The sequence below is a fragment of the Oncorhynchus keta genome, chromosome 19, assembly GCF_023373465.1.
Source record: "Oncorhynchus keta strain PuntledgeMale-10-30-2019 chromosome 19, Oket_V2, whole genome shotgun sequence".
NCBI lineage: Eukaryota > Metazoa > Chordata > Actinopteri > Salmoniformes > Salmonidae > Oncorhynchus > Oncorhynchus keta.
The window spans coordinates 42,704,338-42,729,947 of NC_068439.1; the positions used below are offsets into that span (position 1 = coordinate 42,704,338).

Consider the following 25,610-nt stretch of genomic DNA (forward strand, 5'->3'; position numbering starts at 1 on the left):
TGATGAAAGAAATAAAAGCTGAAATAAATCATTCTCTCTACTATTATTCTGACATTTCACATTCTTAAAATAAAGTGGTGATCCTAACTGACCTAAGGCAGGGCATTTTTACAAGGATTAAATGTCAGGAATTGTGAAAAACTGATATTTGGCTAAGGTTATGTAAACTTCTGACTTCAACTGTATATATCCTAACATCACTTTGTTGGGATCTCCACTCACGCCACCCTGTCTGCGTCGCACCAAACAACTAGCATCACAAACACCAGGAATCTTAACCTTCAGTTGGTCAGCATTCACATTTACCGTTACCCCGGTAATCACTCCTTTCAGTGGCACCCATTTCTGGAGAGCAAAACAATTCACATCACTTGCCCCCATTCGTTTAACACGGAGGGCCTGCTCCCTCTGACCAGCAGAAACACAAACAGTTATCACAAGAACACTTCTGGTTACCCTCACTGATTCCACAGCACCCAACTCTGTTTTCGGCCACCCTGAAACCATAAACGGATGAGCCAAAAGGCAAGGGTCCACTTTATTACATTTTACATTTACATTTAAGTCATTTAGCAGACGCTCTTATCCAGAGCGACTTACAAATTGGTGCATTCACCTTATGACATCCAGTAGAACAGCCACTTTACAATAGTGCATCTAAACCTTTTAAGGGGAGGGGGGTGAGAAGGATTACTTATCCTATCCTAGGTATTCCTTAAAGAGGTGGGGTTTCAGGTGTCTCCGGAAGGTGGTGATTGACTCCGCTGTCCTGGCGTCGTGAGGGAGTGTGTTCCACCATTGGGGAGCCAGAGCAGCGAACAGTTTTGACTGGGCTGAGAGGGAACTGTACTTCCTCAGTGGTAGGGAGGCGAGCAGGCCAGAGGTGGATGAACGCAGTGCCCTTGTTTGGGTGTAGGGCCTGATCAGAGCCTGGAGGTACTGAGGTGCCGTTCCCCTCACAGCTCCGTAGGCAAGCACCATGGTCTTGTAGCGGATGCGAGCTTCAACTGGAAGCCAGTGGAGAGAGCGGAGGAGCGGGGTGACGTGAGAGAACTTGGGAAGGTTGAACACCAGACGGGCTGCGGCGTTCTGGGATGAGTTGTAGGGGTTTAATGGCACAGGCAGGGAGCCCAGCCAACATCGAGTTGCAGTAATCCAGACGGGAGATGACAAGTGCCTGGATTAGGACCTGCGCCGCTTCCTGTGTGAGGCAGGGTCGTACTCTGCGGATGTTGTAGAGCATGAACCTACAGGAACGGGCCACCGCCTTGATGTTAGTTGAGAACGACAGGGTGTTGTCCAGGATCACGCCAAGGTTCTTAGCGCTCTGGGAGGAGGACACAATGGAGTTGTCAACCGTGATGGCGAGATCATGGAACGGGCAGTCCTTCCCGGGAGGAAGAGCAGCTCCGTCTTGCCGAGGTTCAGCTTGAGGTGGTGATCCGTCATCCACACAGATATGTCTGCCAGACATGCAGAGATGCGATTCGCCACCTGGTCATCAGAAGGGGGAAAGGAGAAGATTAATTGTGTGTCGTCTGCATAGCAATGATAGGAGAGACCATGTGAGGTTATGACAGAGCCAAGTGACTTGGTGTATAGCGAGAATAGGAGAGGACCTAGAACAGAGCCCTGGGGGACACCAGTGGTGAGAGCGCGTGGTGAGGAGACAGATTCTCGCCACGCCACCTGGTAGGAGCGACCTGTCAGGTAGGACGCAATCCAAGCGTGGGCCGCGCCGGAGATGCCCAACTCGGAGAGGGTGGAGAGGAGGATCTGATGGTTCACAGTATCGAAGGCAGCCGATAGGTCTAGAAGGATGAGAGCAGAGGAGAGAGAGTTAGCTTTAGCAGTGCGGAGCGCCTCCGTGATACAGAGAAGAGCAGTCTCAGTTGAATGACTAGTCTTGAAACCTGACTGATTTGGATCAAGAAGGTCATTCTGAGAGAGATAGCGGGAGAGCTGGCCAAGGACGGCACGTTCAAGAGTTTTGGAGAGAAAAGAAAGAAGGGATACTGGTCTGTAGTTGTTGACATCGGAGGGATCGAGTGTAGGTTTTTTCAGAAGGGGTGCAACTCTCGCTCTCTTGAAGACGGAAGGGACGTAGCCAGCGGTCAGGGATGAGTTGATGAGCGAGGTGAGGTAAGGGAGAAGGTCTGGAGAAGAGAGGAGGGGATAGGGTCGAGCGGGCAGGTTGTTGGGCGGCCGGCCGTCACAAGACGCGAGATTTCATCTGGAGAGAGAGGGGAGAAAGAGGTCAGAGCACAGGGTAGGGCAGTGTGAGCAGAACCAGCGGTGTCGTTTGATTTAGCAAACGAGGATCGGATGTCGTCGTTGTTTATCCAAAACGTCACTCCTCCTGTCACAGACTCATCTATATCCTGACCCTCGGTGCAAGCCTCGGACTCCAAGAACTTCAACACACCTACTTCCTCCGATACTTCACCCTCATTCACTTCCATTTCTCCCCCTGTCTTCAATTCACTCTGATTACAATTTCTACCATTCTTCTTTAACAAACCATCTCTCCTTTTCTCACCATTTTTAATCGACTCAAGCTCGTCCTCTTCCTCCCTGTCTCTCTTAGACCTCCTCTGCCTCTCATTTTCCCTTAATTCCTCCTCCGTATTCCAAGTATAAGTCTCCTTATGGTAATACTGCACTTCTCCTGACATACACTACCGGTCAAAAGTTTTAGAACACCTACTCATTCAAGAGTTTTTATATATTTTTTAAACTATTTTCTACATTGTAGAATAATAGTGAATACATCAAAACTATGAAATAACACATACAGACTCATGTAGAAACCAAAAAAGTGTTAAATCAAAATATGTTTTATATTTCAGATTCTTCAAATAGCCACCCTTTGCCTTGATGACAGCTTTGCACACTCTTGGCATTCTCTCAACCAGCTTCACCTGGAATGCTTTTCCAACAGTCTTGATGGAGTTCCCACATATGCTGAGCACTTGTTGGCTGCTTTTCCTTAACTCATCCCAAATCATCTCAATTTGGTTGAGGTCGGGGGATTGTGGAGGCCAGGTCATCTGATGCATCAATCCATCACCCTCCTTCTTGATAAAATAGCCCTTACAGAGCCTGGAGGTGTGTTGAGGTCATTGTCCTGTTGAAAAACAAATGATAGTCCCACTAAGCCCAAACCAGATGGGATGGCATATCGCTGCAGAATGCTGTGGTAGCCATGCTGGTTAAGTGTGCCTTGAATTCTAAATAAATAACAGAGTGTCACCAGCAAAGCACCCCCACACCATAACACCTCCTCCTTCATGCTTTACGTGGGAAATACACGTGCGGAGACCATCCATTCACCCACACTGCCTCACAAAGACGGCGGTTGGAACCAAAAATCTCCCATTTGGACTCAGACCAAAGGACAAATTTCCACTGGTCTAATGTCCATTGCTCAAATGTAAAAAATAGTACAAATAAATTAAACCCCTTGAATTAGTAGGTGTAGTAAAAATGTGAAACTGTAGTGTACATGTTCTTGCCTTGTCAAGGGATGCCATTTAACCGGCTGTCACAATCTCCGTACGATCAGCTCGAACCCCCAGGAAGCAGCTGCTTCGTCTTGATGTTATTCTTTATCAATTGCTGCCGCAACGTTTTTCCATTTCAAACAAGCGCGCTCTCTTTCTCCCGAGTTCCTCGATTCGCTTGCTCAGACCCTGTGCCCCTCCAACGACAGGGTCTGGTCTATCTTCGGTTAGTTATACGGAAAAAAGTATGGTGCCGCGCTGGCTGTATGCATAAATCAGTTGCTATTGTTTTAACAGTACATAAAGTTATCTCAGTATTTACTAACGATAGTATTTATTATGTCCTTGCTTTTATTTCAACAAATTCAGCAACAAAGGAATTTATCGAGTTTCTGTCTTATTATAGAGTTGGTTGGTAGCTACAAGAAACCTAAAAACTGACTAATGTGAATGTAGCGCCACCTTGTGCCTAAATAGCTACAGTCCTCCAGCTCATCATTGCATGTCACTAAAACCGCACACAGGCCGCAGGGAATTTACCTTCAGGAGGCCCCACCACCCGGAAAACAGCCAACTTCCTGCAATTCTACACTTTTGCCATGGGCAGACAGAAAAATGTACAGTTTTGTAGCTAATCTCATGCTATTATACACATTTTGCCACATGCAATCTGGAGGGGCCCCCAACCGACATGTTCATACTCTATCAGGGGAGGCCTGACCTCAAGGAGGCCCACAGAGGAGAGAGAGTGGAGGGTAGCCTGTTGCGCAAATGAGAAAAGTCTATCATCTTTGCTAAAACTCCCTTTACTTTCCTCCTTTTCTAGCTTCCTTTAATTTCCTCCTTTCCTAGCTCCCTTTCCTTATTTTCCTCCCCTCATTTCCTTTCCTCACATCCTTTCCTAGCTCCCTTTCCTTTCCAATCTTCATTTCCTTCCTTCCTAGCTTCCTTTCCTCCCCTTCTTGGCATACCTAGCTCCCTTTCCTCCTTTCCTTACTCTCTTTCCTTTCTGCCTATCCTAGCTTAATTTCCTCCTTTCCGATCTTCCTTTCCTCCTTTTCTTAATGTCTTTTCCTTCTTTCCACAATGGATAATAATCGTTTTTGTGACATCGTCAATGATTTTAATGGCATTATACTGTATCCACATGTGTGGTTGTATTTAAAAAAAAATCAAATCAAAAAGCTATGAAATGAGTTAGGAAAGGAAGCTAGGAAAGGAGTTAAGGTAAGGGACCTAGAAAACAAGGAAAGGAAAGGGAGCTATGAAAGGAATGAGGACACTGGGCTAGGAAAGGAGGTTAGGAAATGAAAGTAGGAAAGAGAACTATGAAAGAAAAGATGAAAGGGGGCTAGGAGAAGAGGAAAGGAAGCTAGGAAAGGAAATAAGAAAAAGGAAAGTAGGGAAGTAAGCTATTAAAGGAGGAAAGGGAATTTTGCTAGGAGAGGAGGAAAGGATAGGACGAAAGGAGCTAGGAAGGGAAAGGAAGAAAGAGAACTAGGAAAGGAGGAAAGGAAAAGTAGCTAGTTAATAGTATAGGGTTTAAGTGAAAGGACACTTTTAGTGACAGGCCATGCTGCAGGACTGCAGCTGGATACTGTAGATTGCTCAGGCTTTAAATGGCCTATCCACAGTTGAAACAATATACTGGAGTAATTTACTGGGGTACAAACATTGGAGTAAACAGTAAACATTGGTTTAAAAAAAGCTTATATTTTAGGTTCTGATGGGGTGTAAAGCCCATGAGGCATTTAAAAGTTACATTCTTCAAGAATCAATGGGTATATATCACTAACTTATAAATCCCCAAATATAGCATCTGCAGATTGCCCCTTTAATCCATCGTTGAGATGAGTACAGGTGACTGACGCTTCGACGCCAAACTGATGTCTTCCTCTGAAAGAAGTAGGACGAGTCCAGGTGACTGACAGCTTGACATCAGTCACCTGCACTCATCCTTACAATGGAATAAAGCTTCAGCAAATAAGAAATGTATCTCTGCATTTTTTGTTGAGTACTCCCAACTCCTTCCTGCCTCAAATTACCGGTTGTCCTTTTGGAAGTTTTTCTTTGTAGGCTATTTTGTTGTATTTTTGTCATTGTTGTCGAGCACCCCTTCTACTTTCTTGCTGTAGCGCGGAGGCCTACCTGAACTCTCGTTTAGCAGGGCCACAATCAATTCTACATCAGCTCAGATGTTCGGGGAAATAATTTGAATGTATGTGTCAGACGTCAAGTTCTGATGAACCAACACGTTCCTTTATTTTAGCAAAAAGGGTACAATTTATCAAAAACAATATAGGTCTCAAACAATTTTATATAAAATATTATGCACAAGTACATTGTGTGTAACCAAAAAAAACAATTATATTATGTCCAACCCAAAAATGTGATGGAGGGTGTTGGGTAACAGGTAGGAAGAAAAGAGGCAAAGGAAATGGCTTGAATAAAGGAAGATAACATAAAACAGCGAAGTATCCTTCTCTGCCTAACCATTTGTCTTCTTTTGATAAACAGAGAAAATGTTAGGCCCTACATAGGCCCTATTTATTTGGAAATGTACATTTTATTTCAATTTGTTTAATGTAACACTTCAGTCATTTAACAGACACGCTTCTCCAGGCGTTGCAAGCACCATGCTCTACCAACTGAGCCACACGGGACACGATTAATTAAGCAGGAGTATTAGGCTACATACACCAAAAACATCACATGAAATTGCAATATTTCCTCACGGGAAATATCTAAATAAACAACTCCACAATTGGCTGATGTATGACCAGCTTTTAGGAAGGGTTGTGCATTGCCTCAACACAGTTACCTGTGTTTACAACCGCAGTGATCTCTCTCCTATGCTGTCCACGACCTGGGCCTTCCTCGGCATGGTTAGGAACAATAACACAAACTACCAGCTTCAGTTGTCTGTATTCGTTTTTATCCAGAAATCTTCTTTAAGTTGGTAGATCAAGACAGTACCCAGTTATTCTTGGTTTCCTACTCCCATCGAGGTAGTTACAACTCAAGAGAGACTCTCTGAAAGTGGCCAGGGATAAAGTGGCATTCAACATGAATGATATTTGCTAAGCAAAAACATTGTGGTTCAAATGGCCTAATGAAATATTTTTTAGGGATTCTCTCCCAATCTAATAGAAACCTTCCTAAAAGATTAAAAAGTAGGTGTTTTGCATCATCACAATATTAACATTTATCAATAAATGTAAAAAGTAAAATACTCATGTGCAAATCGCTTTTGGGCAGTGTATTCCTCAAAATATTTTTCTTTTCACATCATAGAGGAATAAACCTGACATCAAATGTATCAAAAAGTAAAGGGGTGGCAGGGTAGCCTAGTGGTTAGAGTGTTGGACTAGTAACCGGAAGGTTGCAAGTTCAAACCCCTGAGCTGACAAGGTACAAATCTGTCGTTCTGTGCCTCTTAACAAAGTACAAATCTGTCGTTCTGCTCTTAACTGACTTAAAGGTAAAAAGATGATAAATGTAAACTATCAAATAATTAAAGTTATAAAGCCAATTAGAATGTAATAGGGAATCCCTGGCTCTTGTCTGCTTCCAGGTTTTTCAGAACAGACCTATTTTATGAGAAATACAATAACATAGTTGTTATTCCTCCTCTTTTGTAGTTTTTAATAGTTGCCTTTATTCCAGTTGTATGCTACTGGTTTAGTTAGTATTCACGCTGAGGTGGATTTAGTCAATAGTTACATTAAACTGTGTAATAAATAAATGGCTTTGTTGCCACTGGTTGGCAGTGGTTTAGTGCCAGTTGTATGGCATGGTTTACAATCAATGAGGTGGTATAGCAAGCCTTATACATCCAGCTGCCTTTTTTTTAATCCTTTTGCTGCATCAGCTAAAGGATTAAAGGTTCTTGTATTGTTTTTCATTGTATTGTCCGTGTTTTAAGATTTACTACTATTGATAACTTTATCATAACTGTGAGTTGATGTTAGGTTAGAGGTCCATCTTTTTTTAGTGTATAGTGTATTTCATGTGATTGGACTGTATGTCTATTTTTGTTGACAAGTCTAAAATAAAATAAAAATGTAACAGTATATATTTGTTTTATTTATGACTAAATACTGCGTTATCATTTCAACCATAAAAAAATATTCCCAGGTAAATTTCAGTTTTAAAAAAATAAAAAAAGAACTCTCCAACACAGACAAAAGTGGATGAAAGATGGTTAAAAGGTGCAATGAGTTCAGAGTTCAGTTTTATGTCCACTTTTATGCGTCTGTGCTTCTACTCTGGCTCTTGTTTCATAGACCTTAGTAATGTGGGGATAGATTGACTCCTCCTTTGGATTCCCACTGATGTAATATTGGTCTGTGTCTTCACTGTGCCAGGCCCGCTGTGGCACCTCCGAGGCTGATGTCCATGGAGGGAGAGCTGATGTGAGTGAAAGACCAGATGGGTGGAGGAGACACGGCTATCTTGTGTGGCTGGGCTACCACATGCAGAGCAAGGTGAAATTTCAAGCCTCTTATTTCCCTTTCTTCTCCTGCTGACAGTCAGACATGATGGGCTATAAGTGTCTGTGCTCAAAAGGCTAAAGTCTTGTGAGGTCACTTCCTGGTAGTTGTCCTCACACTGCAGGCGTTTGCAGCTGGGTGGGGCGGCACTGGGGAAATCAGAGTCCAACCAGCTAAGCTTGCGCTTCTGATGGAACAAGAGTGAAGAAAAACATAAATTAGATACAAGTCTTACATATTATAGATTGCTGTGGGAATCATTATGACAATTACATATTAAACAGTGATAGCTAGAGCAGTAAGAGACCCACTTTGACTGGCATACACAGCTGATTTTGGTGCCATCGTGGCGGAAGACTGGGTGTGGGGTTCTGGGTGGCAGCGACAGGGGTCACATGGGGGAACCACATCTTCAGCATCATCTCTACCTGCAGGAGGGTGCGGAGGAATTTTTCTCTGGAAAAAGAGGAGTTCTGTCATTAATAACATGTTACGACATGAAACACTTAAAGTAAATGTGTGACTACACCATAAGTTCCTGCTCGCTATGCACATGATGGTTTGCTTACCCCATGTCAGGTTTCTGAAGAATACCCAGGATCCTCTGTAGTCTGTCGATGGCAACGCTCGACTGGAAACTGCTAAGACCTCTCTCAAATCTCCCCGTCTTGAGTCCATTCAGAAGCTCCAACAGGGGTCTGATAAACTTTTGTAGCTCTGAACACTAGGAGAGAGAAGGGAAACAGAAAACATCAATATCTTCTGTCTGATAATGTCCCTGGGTGAGAAAATCAGTAACAAAGTATGTTTAAATCGGTCTTAAAAAATACAAATAAACTCACTTTCTGAGCAAAGGCCAGGTCTCCTTGTGTGGTCTCCTCTGTGCTTTCCTTTGTGCAGAATGCAGCACTGCAAGAGGAAGCCACCATGGATGGGTAGATGTTGGTGTGGGGACTCCCAGCCATGGACCAGTGTAACCTAGGGGCTGCCTCGCCACCCCCGGCCAGGGGGAATGTTACTGAGCAGGTCTTGCCACCCCCTGAGCTATCTCCCTCGCTTTCGGAGGTGAAGACATCAATGTCTGCCTCGTCCTCCGTCACGTCGCTCTCGCTGAGGAGGAAGCTGGGGGTGGAGGAGCGGGAGTCGTAGGACGGCCATTTGGTGGACATGCTCAACAAATGCATCCCTGGAGAGAGAGAGAGAGAGAGAGAACATACCAGGTCAGTGCCAAGGGATATTCCAATTAGTAATAGCTGATGTAGAGTTAATGGTGACCTAGGCATTACAACAAGTCCGGCATGTAGTAAACCCCCCCTTTAACAAAATGACATAGTCAGACATACCTATATCACAATTGAAATTTTAAAAAACGACCAATAAAAAAACAATAACAAATCAAAAACAATAACAACGCAAATTCATGGGTTTCACGTTACGTTCCAGAATACTAGTAGGTGTGTCCCCTAATAAATATTCAAGAAGGAATGCTGTTAGTCACTGATATTGGTTCAAACTCCACGAGCTGTTGCGTTGCTATCTATACGTGTGATGTGTGGAGGGGTGACGCACCCTGTCCAGTGGGATTTGGCTGTATCGCTCTTTGGTTTTATGTCAGCTATTAGTTACATTTGAAACATCTGACCATTTTAACATCAAACTAATTGACTACCCTGAAACAAAAGGCCAGAGGCTGCATCACACTACATTGTTTCACGCATTATAAAGTTGTCAATGTTCATTGAACGCTTCTCATAAATCCCCTATGCCTTTTCTTTAAATACTTACTGTATTCAGTTATTAAATAATATATAGATGACATACATAGAGAACTAAAGCCATGAACTGATTACAGGTTGGTTTGAGGCGTTAACCAAAGGAAGGTTCGGGCTAGAGCTGGAAAAGCTGATCCTGAACCAGCGCATACTTCAGGCACAACCAATAATGATTTTACTATTTGCTTAATTATTGTAACCAACAGAGCACATTTGACAGTTCAAATCGAGCTTAAATAGGACTGGGGTAAAAACAACTCTAAAGAAAAACACAAGGCACAGTAGGCTATAGCCGATATATCTCTTACCTTTTAGGATGAAGCCGATATCAAAACAATCAAATAAAACAGTCAAATTGATAACTAGTTGAATATCTGCTATTTCCTTCTCGTATTGCAATTCTGATAAGATCTTATTTTAAAATTTGACTAACACTGATGTTGATTGCGCGCTCTAGTTGTAAGAGTCCTCTATTCTCAACGTCTCCGTACTGTTTCCTCCAGTTCCTCCTTTCAAATTCCGTTTACCTTTCAGTGCTCAGTACAGCGAGGGGCAACATGTGAATTGCTACCATGCGCTACACGTGCTGAACTGTGTGCACGGCCGCGATTGGTTAGCACTTGGTAAAAAAACGCTCTCATTGGTTGAGAATATAACCACTCAGTGACTACGTAAATACTGATTGGCCCAGTAACTTACTTGTCACGCGTTTCTCTCACCGCACGTGTCAGACGTGTGAAAGGCTGTGGCTGTATCGTCAGCAAGGAAAAACACGAGGCAGTAACCACACGGTTTAAATAGTGTGGCTGAGGTGTCCTGTCCTGCATTATCATAATGTAAGGCTAGTGATTAGGCGGTACTTACGGTTTCGGAATCCACTGTGTAGAACACGGGACAACAACTGATGTCATCAGCTATGGATCAGCCTGATGATGATGCACTAGAGCTGGGGCAATAAATAATAGGATAATGGTCGAGTTAGGGTGGCTACCAACTAAACTCAGCAAAAGAAGAAATGTCCTCTCACTGTCAACTGTGTTTATTTTCAGGAAACTTAACATGTGTAAATATTTGTATGAACATAACAAGATTCAATAACTGAGACATACACTGAACAAGTTCCACAGACATGTGACTAACGTAAATGAAATAATGTGTTCCTGAACAAAGGGGGTGTCAAAATCAAAAGTGTCAGTCCTGTCCGTCCTGTCTCCCTGTAGCGCTGTCTTAGACGTCTCATTAGTACAGACATTGCAATTTATTGCCCCAGCCACATCTTCAGTCCTCATGCCTCCTTGCAGCATGCCTAAGGCACGTTCATTCCGCTTGCTTGTTTTGTCACAAACTGAAATTATGCAACTAATACAATTTTAGCAAGAAGGATATTGAGTGATTTAGAGTAGATCATGTTTTCCCAGGTAAGCACAACGCAGTCAGGGGTACGCCAAATAAAAATGTGATTCACATTTAAATATACACTAAAGGGAACTAAATAAAGGGAACACTTAAACAACACAATGTAACTCCAAGTCAATCACACTTCTGTGAAATCAAAGGACGCAAAACTGATTGACAATACATTTCACATGCTGTTGTGCAAATGGAATAGACAACAGATGGAAATTATAGGCAATTAGCAAGACAACCCCAATAAAGGAGTGGTTCTGCAGGTAGGGACCACAGACCACTTCTCAGTTCCTATGCTTCCTGACTGATGTTTTGGTCACTTTTGAATGCTGGCGGTGCTTTCACTCTAGTGGTAGCATGAGACGGAGTCTACAACCCACACAGGTGCCTCAGATCGCGCAGCTCATCCAGGATGGAACATCAATGCGAGCTGTGGCAAGAAGGTTTGCTGTGTCTGTCAGTGTAGTGTCCAGAGCATGGAGGAGCGACCAGGAGACAGGCCAGTACATCAGGAGACGTGGAGGAGGCCGTAGGAGGGCAACAACCCAGCAGCAGGACCGCTACCTCCGCCTTTGTGCAAGGAGGAGCAGGAGGAGCACTGCCAGAGCCCTGCAAAATGACTTCCAGCAGGCCACCAATGTGCATGTGTCTGCTCAAACGTCCTGCACGGTCAGAAAGACTCCATGAGGGTGGTATGGGGGCCCGACGTCCACAGGTGGGGGTTGTGCTTTTACAGCCCAACACCGTGCAGGACGTTTGGCATTTGCCAGAGAACACCAAGATTGGCAAATTCGCCACTGGCGCCCTGTGCTCTTCACAGATGAAAGCACGTGACAGACGTGACAGTCTGGAGACGCCGTGGAGAACGTTCTGCTGCCTGCAACATCCTCCAGCATTACCGGTTTGGCGGTGGATCAGTCATGGTGTGGGGTGGCATTTCTTTGGGGGGGGCCGCACAGCCCTCCATGTGCTCACCAGAGGTAGCCTGACTGCCATTAGGTACCGAGATGAGATCCTCAGAACCCTTGTGAGACTATATGCTGGTGTGGTTGGCCCTGGGTTCCTCCTAATGCAAGACAATTCTAGACCTCATGTGGCTGGAGTGTGTCAGCAGTTCCTGCAAGAGGAAGGCATTGATGCTATGGACTGGCACGCCCGTTGCCAAGACCTGAATCCAATTGAGCACATCTGGGACATCATAAGAAGAAGGGGCTAGAAGCGTCTTATATTGTGAGCTACCGAGTGGCTAGGACAGGCAATCCCCATACTATTGTGGAGGACTTATTCGCATACAAGCCAGTGAATTTTGTGCGTTACAGCTTCAATGCCATACAGCACTCCTTCCGTGGCCTCCAACTGCTCTTAAACGCGAGTAAAACCAAATGCATGCTTTTCAACCGATCGCTGCCTGCACCCGCATGCCCGACTAGCATCACCACCCTGGATGGTTCCAACCTTGAATATGTGGACATCTATAAGTACCTAGGTGTCTGGCTAGACTGCAAACTCTCCTTCCAGACTCACATCAAACATCTCCAATCAAAAATCAAATCCAGAGTCGGCTTTCTATTCCGCAACAAAGCCTCCTTCACTCACGCTGCCAAGCTTACCCTAGTAAAACTGACTATCCTACCGATCCTCGACTTCGGCGATGTCATCTACAAAATGGCTTCCAACACTCTACTCAGCAAACTGGATGCAGTCTATCACAGTGCCATCCGTTTTGTCACTAAAGCACCTTATACCACCCACCACTGCGACTTGTATGCTCTAGTCGGCTGGCCCTCACTACATATTCGTCGCCAGACCCACTGGCTCCAGGTCATCTACAAGTCCATGCTAGGTAAAGCTCCGCCTTATCTCAGTTCACTGGTCACGATGGCAACACCCATCCGTAGCATGCGCTCCAGCAGGTGTATCTCACTGATCATCCCTAAAGCCAACACCTCATTCGGCCGCCTTTCGTTCCAGTACTCTGCTGCCTGTGACTGGAACGAATTGCAAAAATCGCTGAAGTTGGAGACTTTTATCTCCCTCACCAACTTCAAACATCAGCTATCCGAGCAGCTAACCGATCGCTGCAGCTGTACATAGTCTATAGGTAAATAGCTCACCCTTTTTCACCTACCTCATTCCCATACTGTTTTTATACTGTTTTTATTTATTTACTTTTCTGCTCTTTTGCACACCAATATCTCTACCTGTACATGCCCATCTGATCATTTATCACTCCAGTGTTAATCTGCAAAATTGTATTATTCGCCTACCTCCTCATGCCTTTTGCACACATTGTATATAGACTGCCCATTTTTTTTCTACTGTGTTATTGACTTGCTAATTGTTTACTCCATGTGTAACTCTGTGTTGTCTGTTCACACTGCTATGCTTTATCTTGGCCAGGTCGCAGTTGCAAATGAGAACTTGTTCTCAACTAGCCTACCTGGTTAAATAAAGGTGAAATAAATAAAAATAAACAGCTGGATGAGTCAGAAGTGGCGGGCCTGGCACAGCTCCTAGTGTATGTCCGTTACGTTTATGGGGGGTCAATTAAGGAAGACATCCTCTTCTGCAAACCACTGGAAACCAGGACAACGTGAGATGATATTTTTAAAGTACTGTACAGCTTTGTAACATCAAATGGACTTGTGGTCAAGATGTGTTGGTATCTGTACTGATTGCGCAAATGCCATGACAGGGAGACATAGTGGAGTGGTAAAGCGTGTGCAAGCAGTTGCTCCTGACACCACTTGGGTACACTGCAGCATCCACCGAGAGGCTCTTGCTGCCAAGGGAATGCCTGACAGCTTGAAAGACGTTTTGGACACTACAGTGAAAATGGTTAACTTTGTTAAAGCAAGGCCCCTGAACTCTCGTGTATTTTCTGCATTATGCAATGGTATGGGCAGCGACCATGTAACACTTTTACAACATATGTGCTGGTTATCAAGGGGAAAATAATTGACACGTTTTTTTTTAAATTAAGAGATGAGCTTAAAGTTCTTTACTGACCATAATTCTCACTTGTCTGACCGCTTGCATGATGACGAGTTTCTCACATGACTGGCCTATCTGGGTGATGTTTTTTCTCTACGATTACAGGGAATCCGTAACTATATTCAATGTGCAGGACAAAATTGAGGCTATGATTAAGAAGTTGGAGCTCTTTCCTGTCTGCATTAATAACAAGGACAACACACAAGTCATTCCGTCATTGTATGATTTTTTTGTGTGTAAATGAACTCAAGCTTACAGACAATGTCAAATGTGATATAGCAAAGCACCTGGGTGACCTGGGTACGCAATTACGCAGGTTCTTTCCCAAAACCGACGACACAAACAACTGGATTCGTTATCCTTTTCATGCCCTGCCTCCAGTCCACTTGATCAGAAGCCACTGCCAGGTTTCTGGATTGGGCTGTGCTCAGAGTATCCTGCCTAGGCAAATCGTGCTGTTAAGACACTGATGCCCTTTCCAACCTCGTACCTATGTGAGAGTGGATTCTCGGCCCTCACTAGCATGAAAACTAAATACAGGCACAGACTGTATGTGGAAAATGATTGAAGACTGAGACTCTCCAAAACAACCCAACATCCTTTAGCACACCCTTCTCATTAACCTGTGGCGAGTTATTCACAATTTTTGATGAACAAATAAGGTTTAATATGTAAGATGACTAAATAAAGAGCAAAATTATGAATTATTATATTATTATTTGTACCCTTGGTCCTGTAAGAGCTTTTTGTCACTTCCCATGAGCCGGGTTGTGACAAAAACACTCATTCGTATGTTTTACAAATGTATCTTATAGTGTGTGTGTGGCAGGCTTACAATGATGTCAAAACAACAACATTTGAGAGTGCGCTGACCCTGGTGCTAGAGGGGGTACGCAGCTGGATGTTGAATGTTTGAACAGGTAGGGACTATAGAAAGTTTGGGTACCACTGGTGTAGATCAATTATACCCTATAATAGCCAATTACATTTGTTTGGATGACCCAACCATTCCTAAAACGTATCATCTGATCCAGAAATGAACAGGCCTAATTAAATCAAGCAATTATATTTGGAGGTCTTTCCACAATGTTGTAATGGAACGTTTACAGGCATACTCAATCTCTCTCTATCCCAGTGTGTTGTCCCCACTTGCTTCAAGATGTACACCATTGTCCCTGTACCCAAGAAAGTGAAGGTAACTGGACTAAATGACTCATCTCGTCCTGTAACACTCACTTCCGTCATCATGGAGTACTTTGAGAGGCTAGTTAAGGATCATATCACCGCCACCTTACCTGACATCCTAGACCAGGGGTGTCAAACTCATTCCATGGAGGGCCTATTGTCTGCAGGTTTTTTTCTTCTTCAATTAAGCCCTAGACAACCAGTTGTGGAGTTCCTTACTAACTATCAAACTTAATTCATCAATCAAGTACAAGGAAGTAGCGAAACACCGCAGACACTTGGCCCTCCACGGAATGAGTTTGACACCTGTGCCCTAAAGCCCCTACAATTTTCATCATGCCCCAACAGATCCATGGATCAAGCAATCGCAATCACCATCGCACTGCCCTCTCCCACCTGGACAAGAGGAAAACCTATGTAAGAATGCTGTTCATCAACTACAGCTCAGCCTTCAACACCATAATGCCCTCCAAGCTCATCACTAAGCTCGTGGCACAGAATTTGAACCCTGCCCTGCGCAACTCGGTTATGGACTTCCTGACGGGCCGACCCCAGGTGTTAAAGGTAGGCAACACCTCCGCTACGCTGGCCCTCAACACGGGGTCCCCACAAGGGTGCGTGCGTGCCTAGCCCCCTCCTGTACTGCCTGTTCATCTATGACAGAGTGGCTACGCATGTCTCCTAATCAATCATTTTGTTCTTAGACGACACAATAGTGGTAGGTCTGATTACCAACGACGACAAGACAGCCTAGAGGGAGGACAACCTCACCCTCAACGTCAACAAAACAAATTAGTTGATCATGGACTTTGGGAACCAGCAGAGGGAACATGCCCCGAAAAACATTGACTGGGCCGGAGTGGAGAGGTTGAAAAGCTTCAAGTTCCTCGGCGTCCACATCACTGACAACCTGAAATGGTCCATGCATAGACAGTGTGGTGAAGAAGGCCTAACAGTACCTCTTCAACCTCGGGACTCTGATGAAATTTGGCTTGGTCCACTGAGCCATCGCCTGTTCATCCCGCTATCTATAAGTTAGAGACAGTACAGGTGCATCAAAGCTGGGACAGAGAGACTGAAAAACAGCTTCTATCTCCAGGCCACCAGACTGTTAAATAGTCACCACTAGCTGGCCTCCGCCCAGTACCCTTCCTTGAATTTAGTCCCTGTTACTAGCTGGCTACCATCCAATACTCAACCCTGCACCTTTGAGACTGCTGTCGTATGTACAAAGTTATTGACAACTGGTTACTACAATATAATTTTACACACTGTTTTACCCACTTCATATGCATATACTGTATTCTAGTTAAGGCTCATCCAATATAATTACTGCTGCACACACCAAGGTACTAGTTATATTCCGGACTCTGAGATTACTCATTCTAATATTTGTTAATTATTTTCTTTAAATGCTTTTGATTTGCGAACATAAGCATTTCGCTACACCTATGTTAACATAAGCAAAAAATATGCATTTAACCTTTATTTAACGAGGCAAGTCATTTAAGAACAAATTCTTATTTACAATGACGGCTTACCCCAGCCAAACCTGGATGACTTTGGGACAATTGTGCGCCGCCCTATGGAACTCCCATTCACGGCCAGATGTGATTCAGCCTGGATTCAAACCAGGAACTGTAGTGACACCTCTTGCACTGAGATGAAGTGCCCGAGTGGCACTGCGTATGTAACCAATAATATTTTATTTGAAACAATAAGAATATCAGAATTTCAGGAAATTTTTTGAGACAATTGTATCATGAGACATTGCTTGAAATTAGTGGCCAACATGTTGTAGATTTACCTTTTAAACAGTCTCCACAATGTATATTATGGTCTCTCTATAGCCCGCTTTCCAAAATCATTGATTCTGACTTCCGCCACTTCTCTATTGGAGGTAGGTCAGCCGCCATCCAAAGAACTTGCAAATCCATCATAGATCATGTATTGCCCTACTCCACAATGCCAAGATGATTTGCTCTGGCCGGCAACCTCTGCAGAGCAGCAAGTGCTTATGCTTTTATGGGCACAAGAGCACACGCTCACATTTGCAGGGCCCCCATTTAGAGAAACCAGTGGATGTGACAACCCGTCCGTAGTTTATGCATCTCTGGCAAGGAATGGACTTAAATGGACCGTTAAGGGGTGCACTATATAGGAAATAGGGTACAATTTGGGATGAAACCAATGTCTTAGGAGACTGATATCCTGCTGTCATGCATAAATACACTGTTGTTCAAATTCTCCTTTTAAAATGTTACATGATAAAATGAATATATTGTTATCAATTTGCAACCTAATCTATAAATTAAATTATCAATAAATTGTTTGTTCATTCCACAACAAATGCCATTCTCTTTTACAATACTCTAAAAAAGTTGAACATGTTCATTTATAGAACATGGCATACCTCAAAAATAGTGCAATATGGCACAAAACTAACGAAAATAAGTGGTGGGAGCAAGCAAAATTGGTTCATTTAATCTCAGAAACAAACGTACTAGAAACAAACTTACATAATGAGAGAATTTATTTAACTTCAGTATTACCACAACTTTTGATCCAAGTGCGAAACATTAATTTGGCTGTGTCTAAAATGTTAATAGTTTGATGTAAATAGTTACTGTCAGGTTTCATACGAGAATGAAGGTTTCATTTCTCAAACAAGACATAGACATGCTCGCCACGCTATAACGAACAGGGAAAATTACCATTCAAAACCGAAGATATCATTTCTACGATAAACCATTTTTCAAAGTGTCTGCCACGAATCCTAACCCTTTGGATTGTGGAATACAAATCTTGATCTTCCAGCTGGGTAGCGCTAACTCAGTGAGCTCTTACTCCTAACGGTCCTCTTCACACAGACGGAACATAGTCCTCCACCTAGGAGCCGACCCAGGGGTCTTGTCTCTGCGTCCGGGAGATGAAGGAGATCTTCCTGGCCATTTCAGAATGATAGATCCTCTTGCAGTTCTCATAGTTCTCTCGCTGCCTGCGCCGACAGGGCTTCTCATAGTAGCGCTTTCGTTTCACCGTTTCGATAATTCCATCCACAGACAACACTCTTTAAGGGTGCAAAATGAGAGAGCAGAGAGAAATGGGTTAGAAGTAGGCCTATACCTGTATACTTTCCATGTAAAATGTTTTATTCTTTGATATGAGGATGTGTTAGCCATTATACGTCTCATTAAAAGGCTTATAATATAATGTCTGAGTAGTAGGAAATATTCATCCATCTCAAATGGCTGTTTTTTAAGTCAGCATCACACACGGATAAGACATAAGGGGGTTATCATATTTATTTTTTATTTTACCTTTATTTAACCAGGCAAGTCAGTTAAGAACAAATTCTTATTTTCAATGACGGCCTAGGAACAGTGGGTTAACTGCCTGTTCAGGGGCAGAACGACAGATTTGTACCTTGTCAGCTCGGGGGTTTGAACTCGCAACCTTCAAGTTACTAGTCCAACACTCTAACCACCAGGCTACCCTGACGCCCCTCATAGGACTTAACTAGTCTTAAAATGCAATGCATCAGAACGTTAAAGCCACAGACTTTAGGTAAAAATAGTAATTTCTAATATGCAAGAGGAAATGGAGAGGCTTAGGAAAAGGTAGACAACCAAGCAGGAAGGGAGAGAAAGCAGTAGAAAATAGCCCCTCCCCAATGATAGCAATTTTGGGAGATACTGATTTGGTGATTGTGAAGACAGTATCAAGTTAAATCTTCAGTTCACTAATTTGAGAACAAGATCTGGCAGCGCTCCGTTTTGGACAGTTTCGTTCCTGAACCCATTTGCCATAATCCGGTACCTCATGTGGCGTGAAAAATTATTGGGACTGTTTGCTTTTATTAAAAATGTTTCATTGCAATCAGAGTTAATTCAAGTTGCCGCCTCTAATTATCATGCCCGCAAAAGAAACAATGTGAAAACGTGCCTGATATTCAACGTTTAAAAAAAAAAATTGTGTTGGGCCTGCACAGGTTTTTGTTTGCACAACATTTCCAACGCGTGGCCATGTCGCTCACAGAACTAGAATGAGATTCACGTTATTTGACGTTGCTCCCTCTCTCTGCTCTGATAGACATGAGCCTGCAACTCTTCTCCCTCCAGCTATGCACTTCATTTTCTTCCTTATAGAAGCATAGCGTCGGGAAGGGTGCTGGAGGCGCTGATGAAATGACCCGATGAATTGAAATACATCTGCCAAAGAACTACTGCTGTCTGTTCAGAAACAAATGTAACAGTTCAGAACACTACACCAGGAGTAGGCCTATCATTTAGCCACAGAATCAATAGCTTTTTTTTCTTTCAATTGCCTAGCCGTGGATTGTGTGTAGCCCAATCACAAAGCATGCCTACAGTCGGGAAAATCTTTCAGTGAACGGCATCAAATCAAATGTTATTTGTAATGCGGAGAATACAACAGACGTAGGTAGACCTTAGTGACATGCTTACTTACAAGCCCTTAACCAACAATGCTTTGAGAAGTTAAGAAAAATAAGAGTGAAGTAAAAAATGTCAAATACAAGTAACAAATAATTTAACAGCCGCAGTAAAATAACAATAGCAAGGCTATATACAGGGAGTACCGGTAGAGTCAATGTGCGGGGGCACCGGTTAGTCGAGGTAACAGAGGTAATATGTACATGTAGGTAGAGTTAAAGTGACTTTGCACAGATAATAAAAAGAGTAGCAGCAGTGTAAGAGGGGTCTGAGTAGGCCTTTGATAAGCTGTTCAGGAGTCTTATGGCTTGGGGGTAGAAGCTGTTAATAAGCCTCTAAGACCTAGACTTGGCACTCAGGTACCGCTTGCCGTGTGGTAGAAAAGAGAACAGTCTGACTAGGATGGCTGGAGTCTGACAATTTTTAGGGCCTTCCTCTGACACCTCCTCGTATAGAGGTCCTGGATGGCAGGAAGCTTGGCCCCAGTAATGTACTGGGCCGTACGCACTATCCTCTGTAGTCCCTTGCGGTCGGAGGCCGAGCAGTTGCCGTACCAGGCAGTGATACAATCAGACAGGATGCTCGATGGTGCAGCTCTAGAACCTTTTGAGGATCTGAGGACCCATGCCAAATCTTTTCAGTCTCCCGAGGGGGGAATAGGCGTTGTTGTGCCCTCTTCACGACTGTCGTGGTGTGTTTGGACCATGTTAGTTTGTTGGTGATGTGGACGCCAAGGAACTTGAAGCGCTCAACCTGCTCCACTACAGCCATGTCGATGAGAATGGGGGCGTGCTTGGTACTCCTTTTCGTGTAGTTCACAATCATCTCCTTTGTCTTGATCCTGTTGAGGGAGAGGTTGTTGTCCTGGCACCACACGGCCAGGTCTCTGACCCCCTCCCTATAGGCTGTCTCATCGTTGTCGGTGATCAGGCCTACCACTGTTGTGTCATCGGCAAACTTAATGATGGTGTTGGAGTCGTGCCTGGCCATGCAGTCATGAGTGAACAGGGAGTACATGAGGGGCCCCCGTGTTGAGGATCAGCGTGGCGGATATGTTGTTACCTACCCTTACCACCAGTTGCAGAAGGAGGTGTTTCATCTCAGGGTCCTTAGCTTAGTGATAAGCTTTGAGGGAACTATGGTGTTGAACGCTGAGCTGTAGTCAATGAATAGCATTCTCACATAGGTTAGCGTAGAGGCAGTTCAGAGATTAAATGGGGGGGGGTCACATTCAGGTTTCACACAATCGCGGGGAAACACAGATTGGAAAGCAAATGGCTCCTGCTGAAAAGTGAAGACAAATATCTGTCAGTAAGCTAACAAATTCACTACATAAGCAAAAGTATGTGGACATCTGATTGTCAAACATCTCATTCCAAATGTATTAATATGGAGTTGATCTCCCCTTTGCTGTTAGAACAACCTCCACTGTTCTGGGAAGACTTTCCACTAGATGTTGGAACATTGCTGCAGGGACTTGCTTCCATTCAGCCACAAGAGCATTAATGAGGTCAGGCACTGATGTTGGGTGATTAGGCCTGGCTTCGCAGTCAGCGTTCCAATTCATCCCAAAGGTGTTCGATGGGGTTGAGGTCGATGGGGTTGAGGTCAGGTCAATTAAGTTCTTCCACACTGATCTCAACAAACCATTTCTGTATGGTCCTCGCTTTGTCATGCTGAAACAGGAAAGGCCTTCCCCAAACTGTTTCCACAAAGTTGGAAGCACAGAATTGTCTAGAATGTCATTGTATGCTGCAGCGTTAAGATTTCCCTTCACTGGAACGAAGGGGCCTAGCCAGAAACCATGAAAAACATCCCCATTTCATTATTCCTCCTCCACCAAACTTTACAGTCGGTACTTTGTATTCGCACAGGTAGCGGTCTCCTGGCATCTGTCAAACCTAGAATCAGCTGTCGGACTGCCAGATGGTGAAGCGTGATTCAGAGAACAGGTTTCCACTGCTCCAAAGTCCAATGGCGGCAAGCTTCAAACCACACTCTAGCCGATACTTGGAATTGCGCGTGGTGATCTTAGGCTTCTGTGCGGCTGCTTGGCCATGGAAACCAATGATGCCCCCAGCAAGCAGTTCTTATGCTAACGTTGCTTCCAGAGGCCATTTGGGACTCCATAGTGAGTGTTGAAAGCGAGGACAGATGATTTTTACCAGCTACAAGCTTCAGCATGCGGTGGTCCCTTTCTGTGAGCTTATGTGGCTTACCACTTCGCGGCTGAGTCATTGTGTGTATCATCTTCCAAATAGGCCTATTGATTGTAATTAAATGTAAATGATTGAAGAACATTGTTTTTACTAAGTAAAACGAGAGAGACAGGCTTTTAGCAGGAGCTAATCGGCCATCGCAGTTGAGTGAGTTGCACATCATTGGGCGAATCAGTGAAACTGGAAAGCTTTTAACTAGGACTATAATTTCATTCTCATATTGTATGTGTTTCCACATACCTAAATCCAATTGTATTGGTCACGTAGACATTTTTAAGATGAGCAACTATCGTCCGTCCTTTGGTAAGTAGCCTACCGAATGGATTTTGACATTTAAGCTTGAAAAACTGGCGAACGGCAAGTTGATTGTCTGCTTCCTGGGTTTAAAGGACAATGGCCAAATTCAACGTTTACCTTATGGATTCCGTCTACACCGGAAGTCATGTCGGAATGACATTGATCAAGTTAGCTACGTTTGAACGACGATGTTCAAAATAATAAGCCGACTCACAACAGCTAACATTAGTTATCTCAGTAACATAAAAATACATGTGGGTATACGATACCTATTTAGAGCCTTGTACGCTGCATCGATATTGCCCTCTTGGACCATCACCGTCCGAGCAACGAAACGAAGGTGGTTCGCCATGTTGTGACTGATGCAGTCGTCCGGGTGGATGCAAAAGACTACAAAGTCTTATGTTCCGCACTAATATGAAATTGGAATCAGAAAATCACATTCAACACAAGATGGCGCTACATCGACATCCTATCCTGTGCTTAAGCTTGACTTTTGTCTTGAACTAAATATAAATACATTTGATTAGATTCGACAAAATAAGATTTAAGTTTCATAATCATGTAAGTAAATATTGATTTACTACTAACCAGGTAGCTCTGTTTTATAAAAGCTATATCAATATGTTGGTACTAGTCTTGTTGGTTTTATTACATTACATTTATTCAATGTTTCCACCAGTTACTAACATTTCTCAACACAAAATGGCCATATTATGGAATGCTTAATTAATGTAGCAATATTCATTACACTCAGCTCCGTTTTAAATCATTCAGTTCAGGTCATCCAATAATTCAAATAAAATTCATGAATTCATGAAAATAATATTTGTTTAGGCTTTTTTTTCAATTCTTGAATAGAATTTCAATCATCACATCATCTGAATTGAAATGGAATTTGCCCTATGAAGACACAAAGACACATTCATACATTGGGAATGACTGTTACCCTCAATTGCGCCTCTGTGATTATGTCCTGTAAAATGAGAACGCATTCAGGGGAAACATGAACAATCAAGAGATTTGAAAGGATACTGGTCGTCATAACAACAGAGACTAGATGTCCTCACATTTTTTTCCGATGACCTTCTCCTCTCCTTTATCTAACTCAGTCCTCAGCTGAGCCTCTTAGCCTCATAGGCTATGTCCAAGTGGCACCCTATTGCATACATTGTGAACTGCTGCAAACAACATAGATAAATGTTTTGGGTTGAATTTTGGGGGTTTGTAGAATACACAGTATTAGGTTTCCAGGAGTATTAGTTCTGATCCAGACTTGTTGAAATGTTCTTGACAGGAGAAAGAGGAGAGGGAGGGGGGTTGTAAGAGGATGTGGAGGAGACGGAACCAGCAGGACAGAATTGGTTGGTAATTACCTCTTGACATTTGGAGAGAGAGAGAGAGGTGTACAAATACTTTAACTATTTGCACATCATTACAACACTGTATAAAGACATAATATGACATTCGAAATGTCTTTATTCTTTTGGAACTTTTGTGATTGTAATGTTTTCTGTACATTTGTTATAGTTTATTTCACTTATGTTTATTATCTATTTCACTTGCTTTGGCAAGTCACAATTCCAGTGGGTCAGAAGTTTTACATACACTAACTTGATTGTGCCTTTAAACAGCTTGGAAAATTCCAGAAAATGATGTAATGGCTTTAGAACCTTCTGATAGGCAAATTGACATCATTTGAGTCAATTGGAGGTGCACCTGTGGATGTGTTTCAAGGACTACCTTGAAACTCAGTGCCTCTTTGCTTGACATCATGGGAAAATCAAAAGAAATCAGCCAAGACCCCAGAAAAAAAATTGTAGACCTCCACAATTCTGTTATCATCCTTGGTAGCAATTTCCAAACGTCTGAAGGTACCACGTTCATCTGTACAAACAATAGTATGCAAGTATAAACACCATGGGACCACGCAGCCGTCATACCGCTCAGGAGGGTGGCGCGTTCTGTTTCCTAGAGATGAACGTACTTTTGTGCGAAAAGTGCAAATCAATCCCAAAACAACAGCAAAGAACCCTGTGAAGATGCTGGAGGAAATGGGTACAAAAGTAACTTTATCCACAGTAAAACAAGTCCTATATTGACATAACCTGAAAGGCCGCTCAGCATGGAAGAAGCCACTGCTCCAAAACCGCCATAAAAAAGCCAGACTACGGTTTGCAACTGCACATGGGGACAAAGAGCATACTTTTTGGAGTAATGTCGTCTGGTCTGATGAAACAAAAATAGAACTGTTTGGCCATAATGACCATTGAGGAAAAAGGGGGAGGCTTGCAAGCCGAAGAACACCATCCCAACCGTGAAGCACGGGGGTGGCAGCATCATGTTGTGGGGGAGCTTTGCGTCAGGAGGGACTGGTGCACTTCACGAAATAGATGGCATCACGAGCCAGGAAAATTATGTGAATATATTCAAGCAACATCTCAAGACATCAGTAAGGAAGTTTAAAGCTTGGTCGAAAATGGATCTTCCAAACGGACAATGACCCCAAGCATACTTCCAAAGTTGTGGCAAAATGGTTTAAGGACAACAAAGTCAAGGTATGGGAGTGGCTATCACAAAGCCCTGACCTCAACCCCATAGAAAATTTGTGGGCAGAACTGAAAAAGCGTGTGTAAGCAAGGGGACCTACAAACCTGACGCAGTTACACCAGCTCTGTCAGGAGGAATGGGCCAAAATTCACCCAATGTATTGTGGGAAGCTTGTGGAAGACTACCCAAAATGTTTGACCCAAGTTAAACAGTTTTAAAGGCAATGCTACCAAATAGTAATTGAGCGTATGAAAAATTTTGTCCCACTGGGAATGTGATGAAAGAAATTAAAGCTGAAATAAATCATTCTCTCTACTATTATTCTGACATTTAACATTCTTAAAATAAAGTGGTGATCTTAACTGACCCAAGACAGGGATTTTTTACTCGGATGAAATATCAGGAATTGCGAAAAACTGAGTATAAATGTACTTGGCTAAAGTGTATGTACACTTCCAACTTCAACTGTATAAGGAGGAGATAGTGGTCTTTCTGCAGTTACTTATAATAGAGGTCTGTTGTTTTGTAAACACATACACATGTAAAGACATGAAACTGTGTCCTGTTCCAGAGAGGTCTAGAACATATCTCGTTGAGAAGCATTTCAAGATATCTGAAGGGGGAGGCGAAAATTCACAAAGCATTACACTGTAACATTTCTGAATATACTTTCATTCAGTCTTGTATTCGGTTTTAGTAGAATCTGTTTTTTTTTGTCATCCCATTCTGAGGTACT

The 25,610-nt window shown here is 43.3% G+C and overlaps 2 protein-coding genes across 2 annotated transcripts; both read right to left on the reverse strand.

Annotated features, from left to right (window-relative positions):
* Window positions 1-5,735: 5,735 nt before the first annotated feature.
* On the reverse strand, window positions 5,736-10,356 carry LOC118376866 (circadian-associated transcriptional repressor). Its single transcript, XM_035763673.2, has 5 exons — window positions 10,077-10,356; window positions 8,839-9,182; window positions 8,566-8,720; window positions 8,308-8,452; window positions 5,736-8,183 (listed from the first exon to the last, which is right to left on the reverse strand). The coding sequence occupies exons 2-5, from the start codon at window positions 9,178-9,180 to the stop codon at window positions 7,767-7,769; spliced, it is 1,059 nt and encodes a 352-aa protein (XP_035619566.1). The 5' UTR covers window positions 9,181-9,182; window positions 10,077-10,356; the 3' UTR covers window positions 5,736-7,766.
* Window positions 10,357-17,869: 7,513 nt separating this feature from the next.
* Window positions 17,870-22,754, reverse strand: mrps21 (mitochondrial ribosomal protein S21). The gene is made up of 2 exons (XM_035763674.2): window positions 22,594-22,754; window positions 17,870-18,424 (listed from the first exon to the last, which is right to left on the reverse strand). The coding sequence occupies exons 1-2, from the start codon at window positions 22,674-22,676 to the stop codon at window positions 18,244-18,246; spliced, it is 264 nt and encodes an 87-aa protein (XP_035619567.1). The 5' UTR covers window positions 22,677-22,754; the 3' UTR covers window positions 17,870-18,243.
* Between the last annotated feature and the right edge of the window lie 2,856 nt (window positions 22,755-25,610).

Excerpts from the sequence above, each read along its gene's own strand:
- LOC118376866 (XM_035763673.2), bottom strand. The coding sequence starts at position 9,180 with ATGCATTTGTTGAGCATGTCCACCAAATGGCCGTCCTACGACTCCCGC. Across the intron at positions 8,453-8,565 it reads CTTCAGAAACCTGACATGGG|AGAAAAATTCCTCCGCACCC; the intron begins GTAAGCAAACCA and ends CTCTTTTTCCAG. Across the intron at positions 8,184-8,307 it reads AGCTGTGTATGCCAGTCAAA|AAGCGCAAGCTTAGCTGGTT; the intron begins GTGGGTCTCTTA and ends TTGTTCCATCAG.
- mrps21 (XM_035763674.2), bottom strand. The coding sequence starts at position 22,676 with ATGGCGAACCACCTTCGTTTCGTTGCTCGGACGGTGATGGTCCAAGAG. Across the intron at positions 18,425-22,593 it reads GCGTACAAGGCTCTAAATAG|AGTGTTGTCTGTGGATGGAA; the intron begins GTATCGTATACC and ends GCACCCTTAAAG.